Source organism: Aythya marila (genome assembly GCF_965140915.1).
Source record: "Aythya marila genome assembly, chromosome: W".
NCBI lineage: Eukaryota > Metazoa > Chordata > Aves > Anseriformes > Anatidae > Aythya > Aythya marila.
The window spans coordinates 6,215,580-6,224,782 of record NC_139081.1 but is presented as its reverse complement, the minus strand read 5'-3'; the positions used below and the strand labels follow the sequence as shown (position 1 = coordinate 6,224,782).

At 43.1% G+C, this 9,203-nt stretch overlaps 1 protein-coding gene across 1 annotated transcript; it reads left to right on the top strand.

The window, feature by feature from the left end:
* Positions 1-315: 315 nt before the first annotated feature.
* LOC309889540 (transcription factor BTF3-like) lies at positions 316-9,019 on the top strand. The gene is made up of 6 exons (XM_082782390.1): positions 316-438; positions 717-785; positions 4,146-4,259; positions 4,470-4,671; positions 8,094-8,147; positions 8,666-9,019. The coding sequence occupies exons 2-6, from the start codon at positions 717-719 to the stop codon at positions 8,710-8,712; spliced, it is 486 nt and encodes a 161-aa protein (XP_082638516.1). The 5' UTR covers positions 316-438; the 3' UTR covers positions 8,713-9,019.
* The last annotated feature ends 184 nt before the right edge of the window (positions 9,020-9,203 follow it).

Here is a 9,203-nt window from a genome sequence, read left to right as displayed (position 1 = left end):
TACAAAAGGAAACGACAGGTGCTGAAAGCAAGAAAGGGGCTGAGAGGTACAGCCATGTGCTAGGGACCACTCATCGAGCCAGACGCAGGGAAGAATCGATCCCGTTCCAGGGGCCAGGGGCTTAGCCTCACACCCTCACTCGACCGTACAAATAAATCTTCTTTTTGAGCTGCGGCATGCAGGAGTCTAAAGATCTCCGCAAGCATTTGCTACAGGGACGATACCACCTGACCAACCCCCAACTCCTCCTGCGGTGACGGTGACAGCTCTACCCGCCGCCGCAGAGGAGGAGATGACTGCACATGCGCTGTGCGACACGGAGTACCTCCCTTCCGGCCGCCATCTCGGTATCTGCCGCGGCTGCACTTCGCCCTGTGTTCCGGTTTGGGGGTTTTGTGTTTTTCCTCGTTTTGGTAGCGCTGTGTTCGTCCCGGGAAGGTACGAGGGAGGCCGTGGGGGTGGTTGGGAGGGTTCATTACGTGTCTGGGGATGGCGGCGGTGGCTGGGGGGGGGAGGGAGGACGGTTATGGGCTGAGGTACTGTGCGCGAGCAGACTTTTATCTCACTCCCACCATGGCGGGGCTGGGGCGTTCTCCTGCTGGGGGTGTGTGGCTGCAGAGTCTATGATGCATACTTACTTCACCACTGGGTTGCTGTGGCTTGTGGTGTCGGGTGTTTCCTGGCTTGTTTTATAGGCTTTCTTGTTGCTTCTGCAGATGAAAGAAACAATCATGAATCAAGAAAAGCTTGCCAAGCTCCAGGCTCAAGTGCGCATTGGTGGCAAGGTAGGAATCGCCTCCCCTACCTGTCTCCTGGCTTATGAGACTGCACGTCTCTGCCCACATGCAGGGCCTGGGACATGAGGCCCTGAAAGCTTGGGTGGGGAGCAGTCCTGAGGGTTATCAGTTCAGCTTGACTGTAGGGGAAGCTGTCCTGCTTCAGTGATCTCTAGCAAGTTCAGCAGAAGCAGAATGTAGGAGCTGAACTTCCAGCTTTCTATGTTATAGCTGACTTGAAGCATATGTTCTCATATGGGCAGTTAGAAGGCACTTAAGGCTTAAAGTAGACCTTAGAGCAAGTGAGCTCAGGTATAGCTCTCATAATAAATTATAGAGGGTTATGTTCCAAATTCAAGTCATACATCCTTAAGTTGACCATGGCAGTTTTCTTGCCTTTTAGGACAGCTGAAATTTCTGTACTTGTCATGCTCTTATTATTATAGAATTAGGAAGTATAATGTGCTTGGAAGATCCTCTTATTTTATCATGACATTTGGATACACTTATAATCTGAAAAATAAATAAAGACTTTGAACATACGTATGCTAGCAAATGTTTAAGTTACGGTTTGAGTTTTTTAGCAAGGACTCATTAATAATAGTTTATATATTTGAGGAAATATATATGTGTTATTTTGGAATAAGAACTATTCAACAAAACTATTACTGACAGTCTCAAGTAGCTTTCATTTCTGTGTTGAAGTTTTTGTCTTCAGCTGGAGACTTAGCTTTAAATCAGAGGAAAACTAGTTTTTAACTAGCTTGATGATTTTGCATGTTCTTTAAATGGGTTACTAATTAACCAGAGAACTACTCTATTATATTGTTGATTATGTGTATGTTACTGACATGTATTCTAACACGTTTCTGTCATTGATCATGTAAGAGTATGCATTCAGGTTGCAGCTCTTACAACTCTATGCTCAATATATGTCTTCTAGAGACATTAAGTGATGCTTATAATATGCTGGTGATGCTGCCATTCAGCTTCGAAATTGGCCTGTGAAATACTTTGAATGTCTGAGCTTGATGTTTTTTTGTTTGTTGGTTTTATAACTGGAAATGATTACTAGAATTCTTTGTGACAAAGTCACCGTATAAATGGAGATTGCCTCCTCCACACTCAAAGTAATCAGCTAAGGGGGAAGAGTAATTTCTCCTTGTGTGGAAAGGCTGCACATTCTCTGCTGAAAAATTTTCATGACATAGCGAGGCTTCAGGTCTTACAAGCCAAATATTATATTTAGGTGGAGGGATATTGCACTTATGTGTAATTTGAGATTTTTGTATAGGGTGTTGGTACAGCTAAACATCATGTCTTCTCTTCCAAACCTTCTTAGAAGACTGGCAAATGACTGGTCTGCTGTACCCACGTTGTTCAGTACAGATGTAGAGGGGTGTGAACAGCATGTCTCAGCTTGATCAGGGTAGAATTTGCTTACTAAAATCCTGTGATCTTCAGAAGCTTGAATTTGCGGAGATGAAAGCAGCAGCTATTCACTTCAAATTAACTTGAGATTGTTTGAATCTTGATATCCCTATGTAATATAGGTAAAGGTGTGCATGTGGGGGAAGAGGTATGTGTTCCTACATAGCCTTTGATTCAAGACAATTTGTAAGAACTTATTGAGAAGTCTTTTGTTCAGACCAATTTAACATAGGCCTTGTATTGCTTGATTTGTGTGGTAGTCAAGGTACATGAATGAAGCCATTTCTTTCATTACTGTCAGGGAACAGGGAATCTACATCAAGCTTTCTAGACAAAAGACTAAATTTCTGTGTTGTAGTCTTCCACATCTTAGCTTCATTTGATCTAAAGACAAATTACAGAATCACAGAATGGTTGAGGTTGGTCCAACCCCCCTACCAAGCAGGGTCACTTAGTGTGTGTTGCACAGGATGATATCCAGGCAGGTTTTGAATATCTCCAGAGAAAGAGATTCCACAACCTGTGCCACTGCTCTGTCACCTGCACAGAAAAGAAGTTCTTCCTGATGTTCAGATAGAACTTGCTGTGCTTCAGTTTGTGCCTGTTGCCTCTTGTCCTGTTGTTGGACACCACTGAAAAAAAAAGTCTGGCCCCATCCTCTTGGTGCACCCTCCCTTCAGATATCTGCATATGTTGATAAGATCCCCTCTGTCTTCTCTTCTCCAAACTAAACAGGCCTGGCTCTCTCAGCCTTTCCTCGTATGAGAGATGCTCCAGTCCCCTTATCACCTTTGTAGCCCTCCGCTGGACTGACTTCAGGAGCTCCATGCCCCTCTTGTACTGGGGGCAGAACTGGACACAGTACTCCAGTTGAGGCCTCACCAGGGCTGAATAGTGGGGCAGGATCACCTCCCCTGACCTACTGGCAACATTCTTCCTAATGCACCCCGGGATACCATTGGACTTCTTGGCCACAAGGGCGCATTGATGACTCATGGCCAGCCTGCTGTCCACCAGGACTCACAGGCTCCTCTGCAGAGCTGCTCTGCAGCAGGTCAGCCCCCAGCCTGTACTAGTGCTTGGGGTTATTTCTTCCTAGGTGCAGGACCCTGCACTTGCCCTTGTTGAACTTCATGAGGTTCCTCTCCACCCAACCTTCCAGCCTGTCAAGGTCCTTCTGAATGGCAGCACAGCCCTCTGGGCTATCAGTCACTCCTCCCAGTCTTGTGTCATCTGCAGACTTGCTGAGGGTATACTCTGTTCCACCATCCATGTTGTTGATGAATAAATTGAATGTCACTGAACCCAGTGCGTCAGACCCCTAGGGGACACTGTTAGCTACAGGCCTCCAACTGGACTCAGTGCCACTGATCATGACCCTCTGAGCTCTGCCCTCCAGCCAATTGTCAATCCACCTCACTGACCACTCATCTATCCCACACTTCCTGAGCTTGTCTGTGAGGATGTTATGGGAGACAGTGTCAAAAGCCATACTGAAATCAAGGTAGAGAACATCCACTGCTCTCCCCTTGTCCATCCAGCTAGTCATGTCATCATAGAAGGTTGGTCTTAGAAATTAAAGAAGACTGTCCTCAGTCTTTGGTTTTATGCCTATGATAACAGTTGAGGGAAAACTTGCAATTTTTCTTTTCTAAATACGATGCTGCAGAATTCCCATGAGAATTGTGGAATAAAGGTTCTCTAGTTCATTGCTTTCTAAAAACTTCATGTTTCTCAGGAGCATGCAAAGCTTGCCTTATAGGAAGGGAAAGACTGCTACAGTGTGGTTGGAAGTGTGGAGTGGTGTGTGCCATAACACAGAAATGGGACTGTGTATATTAAGTTGATTTGTAGATGACTGCAGAGAAGTTATGTGGCTCTGAGGATTAGTTTGTGAAGAACTACTTAAATACTAATTTTATTTTACTTTATGCAAAGGGTACTGCCCGCAGAAAGAAGAAGGTTGTCCACAGAACAGCTACAGGAGATGACAAGAAACTTCAGTTTTCTTTGAAGAAACTGGGAGTCAACAATATTTCTGGTATTGAAGAGGTAAATGCTTCAAAGGGGAAAAATGATTTTCTATATAGAAATATAAAATGTATCAATATTAATTTTCTGGTAAGTAATATCTTAATCTGGTCTGTTTAAGTATATTAGTAAGTCTTTATTGAGCTCTAGGAACTTCAGCTAGTTTCCTGTTAAATTGAAAAATTACGTCAAACTGCTCGAAATGTATTGGATTTTTTTTTTTTCTTTCAGGTAAATATGTTTACCAACCAAGGAACAGTCATTCACTTCAATAACCCTAAAGTTCAGGCATCTCTGGCTGCTAACACTTTCACTATTACTGGCCATGCTGAGACAAAGCAGCTGACAGAAATGCTTCCTAGTATCTTAAATCAGCTTGGAGCTGACAGTCTCTCCAGCCTGAGGAGGTTGGCAGAAGCCCTACCCAAGCAATGTAAGTTGAAACTTGTCTGCTACCAGCATGAAATGCATTCGTAGGCTTACTTGTATAGCTGCAGTGAAATTCAGTGCATTCCTACTTTCTGCAAACGTATTTTAACGTGATTATAAAGAAATGGAACTCAGATCTTATGTATAGCTCAAATCCAACAAAGCATATAACAGTAAAGCAGATGCACTTGTTTCTCAGTATATCCTGCAGTTGTTCTAGGTCTAGAAAGTTGTTGCTAGAGTTGATTTCATGGTAGTTTACTTCTTGATGTGGCTACCGTATTTAACTCTGGAAGAATTAAGTTCTTAAAAGATATATTTTGAATATGTTTGTCTTTTCCACTTTGAATGGAAACTTGAGTGACTTGAGGACAGGCATCTTGGTAATGCTTTGCACCCTCACAAGTATGATGAAGGTATTTCTTGTGTGGGCTTTTTGATAGCTAAGAGGGAATTACACAGTTCTTATATGAAAGCGTTATAATTTCTGTATGTGTGTAGGACAGTGTAGAGAACAGGACTGGTATGAACATTAAGCTGGATATGCCAACTTCCTATTCCATCCTTAAACTACTAAAAGAACAAACATTCAGGTTCTCTCTAGAATTGTGTGGGAAAAGTAGAGGAGAAACTTAAGTATGTAGTGTTTGGAAAAGGTGGTACTGCTACAGGTCAAGAATTGGGAGGAAAAAGGCTTGTAGACACTTGGGAACATTCCTCATGTCCTGCAGGTAGGATCTTCCCACTTTCTGTTCTCAAATACTTTGTTCCATACCTTGGAAGGAATGGACTTCCGAAACACAGAGAAAATGAAGAAGCTTATCAAGGTGTCCAGTTTTTGGTAGTAATGAACTTGATTGTTACACTTCTTTCTGTGCTTTGTTGCCGGCAAAGACAGCCTCTTTTTCCATTCCTAAAGTTGATGTTACTTCCCTCCTGTTAACTTCCTACTGAAAAAAAATCCCACTAGAAGTAGTTTTCAGGAGGTGGTAAACTGCTTCTTTCCCTGTGCAGCTCAGGTCCCTCCTTCCTAATGTCATCTCTGTAGCTTCTGTGTGATAGTAGCAGGGCTTGAAAGAAAGAAAACTTGAAGGATTAAAAATGATCCACTAAGATCTCTCTTCTCATAACAAAATGGGTATATTCTGGATAAGCTGAATTGTGCAGTTTTAGTATTAGGGAAGCTTGTTTAAAGTGCTTCCTTTTGTATGACTTGGTAAATGGCTATTTTTTTCTACTTCGGGTGGATGTTGAAGTAGTTGTACAAAACTTTCCATTCAGCATTGTCTGCTAGATTTGGAAGCCTGACATCAAAAGAGTGAAGTATCTGAGATAACTGTATTTGTAGGTGCTAAAGGAAACTTAGTCTGGTTTTAGGGGTGAGAGAAAAATGCAGACAGCTTAGGAGGAAATAACATGGTGTCGTGGTTCCGCTCGAGTGGGCAGCCGAGCTCCACCACAGCCGCTCTCTCACTCCCCCTCCTCAAAGAGGAATGGGGAGAAAATATGTGAAAAGGGCTCAAGGATTGAGATAAGGACGAGAAAATCACGCAATAATTATTGTAACGGGCAAAACAGACTCGGCATAAGGAGATAGTAAGATTTATTGCCTACAACTAACAAGCGAGAGAAGTGAGAAAACAAAGGAAAAAAAAAAAAAACAAAAGCACCTTCCCCCCATCCACCCTCTTCCACCTCCTCCCCCCGAGCGGCACGGGGGAATGGGGGTTATGGTCAGTCTACAGCACTTCTTCTCTGCCGCTCCTTCTCGGTCACTCTCGTCCCCTGTGCTGTGGGGTCCCACCCACGGGATGCAGTCCTTGATGAACTGATCCGGCGTGGGCTTCCCACAGGCAGCAGCTCTTCCAGAACTGCTCCAGATATGGGTTCGTACCATGGGGTCCATCCCTCAGGAGAAAACTGCTCCAACCTGGCTCCCCTACGGGCAGCAGCTCCTGCCGGGTCACCTGCTCCTGCGTGGGCTCCTCTCCACGGGCTACAGGTCCGGCCCGGAATCTGCTCCGGCAGGGGTCTTCCACAGGCGGCAGCCTCCGTCGGTGCAGGTCCACCTGCTCCACCGTGGTCTCCTCCATGGGCTGCAGCGTGGAACCCTGCTCCACCGTGGTACTCCATGGGCTGCAGGGGGACATCCTGCTTCACCATGGTCCTCACCACAGGCCGCAGGGGACTTCTGCTCCGGCGCCTGGAGCACCTCTCCCCCTCCCTCTACACTGACCTTGGCATGTGCAAGGCTGTTCTCTCACTCCCTTGACTCTCCCGGCTGCTGTGTGGCGCAGCGTTTTTTTCCCTGTCTTAAATATGCTCTCACAGAGGCGCAAAACAACATCGCTTATTGGCTCAGATCTGGAAAACAATGGGGCCCTTCCCAAACATGGGGCAGCTTCTAGATCTTTCTCACAGAAACCACCCCTATGGCTCCCTGCTACCAAAACCTTGCCACGTAAACCCACTACACATGGTACCAGCTTTCTGCTGTTAAAAACAAAAAGAGTTAGTGATGACCTCATCACAAGCCCTTTTTCAGACCAAAGTTTCTGCATTGATTTGTCCTAGTTCTCTGAAATCACTGTAACCTGATTTTAGAAGTCTGGTATAAACCCATCTTTCCTCATGTTTTCCTTGAAAACTGGGAAGGATTAATTAGAATAGACTGAGATGATTGAAAATGTGGGATAGCTTAACCTAGGTAGTACTACTAAAAATAGCAGTAGTAGTAGTGGCACAGGCACCCAGGGACCTGAGTTAACTATTCCTAGCATTAGAGTGCCACGGTTTCACAGATACTAATTGGCCTGCTACATTGGACATGTTTAAGTCCCAGTATCTTCAGTAAATGGGAATAGTGACTGAGTTTGCAGAGATGTGGACCAAAACACGTGGTTACCTCAATTGCTTAAGTGTAAAATTGTGCATCTAGTTTCATATTCCTCTGACTTTTCCAGGGAACAAGATGATCTTTAAGAGCCTTTAGTTATAGCTGTCTGCCTGCAGCTTCAAAATTACACCTTAATTTTTCTTGAAGGCCAAGGATCATAAGGACTCATCTCTTTTCCTTATAAATTGTTGATGTTGTAAAATAAGTAAGCTTTGAGAACCTCTGAGTAGTCAGAGGTTCATTTTCAGCTACAAAGTGCTCAATGGCTCGAGGTACAGGATAGTAACTAGCAAACTGTTTCTAGCATGCATCTTCGCATTTCCAGAGTTTGAGCATGATCAGTAACAAAGGGAATGTGAGCTTCCTAGGCTAGTTGTGTTTATTTAGCAGGGGAATTGTTTAGAGCATTGCAGCTTAACTCAGACTCTTAGCAAATGTTTTCCAAAAAAAACAAACCAAAACAAAAAACTTTGTAATCAAGATGCCTATGGTGAGCTTGAATAATGATTTGAAACTACTTGCTCTTGCAGCTGTGGATGAGAAAGCACCACTTGCTACTGGTGAAGATGATGATGAAGTTCCAGGTAAGAACGAACATGAAATGGAGGATAAGGAAGTGATTTTCTGAGAGAGAACATGTGTAGCATAAGGTTAAGCCAAGGACAGAAGGAGTATTGACTAGTCACTTCTTGTTACAGAATTTGAACGGGTTACATATCTGTTTTCAGACACTGTGAGACTGGGTGAACCATTGGTTTGAGGTAGCATTTGTCCTGTGGATGAGTAATAACTATGGCTAAGTTAATTATTTCATCTTCAATAAGAAGGCTGGGAAGAAACTGCCTTGTTAGTATCACTTTGCTTAGTTGTGGGTATAGTAAAGTTAAATGATAGTAGTTGGTTCATTATAATGCATAATTCTAAAACTTCTTGGCATAAAGAACGAACCCTGGAGCTCTTAAACGTTATTTGATCTGTATTTTCTAAGATGACTTCTTTTTTTAACCTTTTAAGTGCTTGATATGAGGTAGAACTTCAGGAAAAAAAAAGTGTGGCAAAGCAGAAGCGGATCAAACTCTAATATCAATGTTTATTTTTCTAGATCTTGTTGAAAACTTTGATGAAGCTTCAAAGAACGAGGCAAACTGAACCAAGTGTCACTCTGAATTAAGTTAAAACTCGAAAAAGCTATATGGAACCGCTATTTTATATTGTGACTTATATTTGAATTTATTTCCTAATGAGTTCTCAAAACTTGTAATTGAAAACCTCTTGAACCTGCAGCTCTTCTTAGTTACTGTTTGTATACAATATTATTTTTGTGGCCTGATTGAATAAACTTATCCTTTGAAATATGTCAGATTGCTAATGAATCTCTGCCTAGATCCAATTTTTGAGTAACTTGTATGCAGTCAAAACCCCATCTCTACTGAACTTTAGTATACAATTAAAAATATATTAAAGAAAAAAAACTTTTTTTGATGTGGCTCTTTGTCAGGAAAGTGTGTGGGTGTGGGAAATGGCTGTAAATAATAAATCATAAAGGGTATTGCTTCTCTGCAGAAAAGCATCTTCATCGATGACCTTGATCAGGGAATAGTGTCTGCCCTCAGCAAGTACGCCGATGACACAAAGCTGGG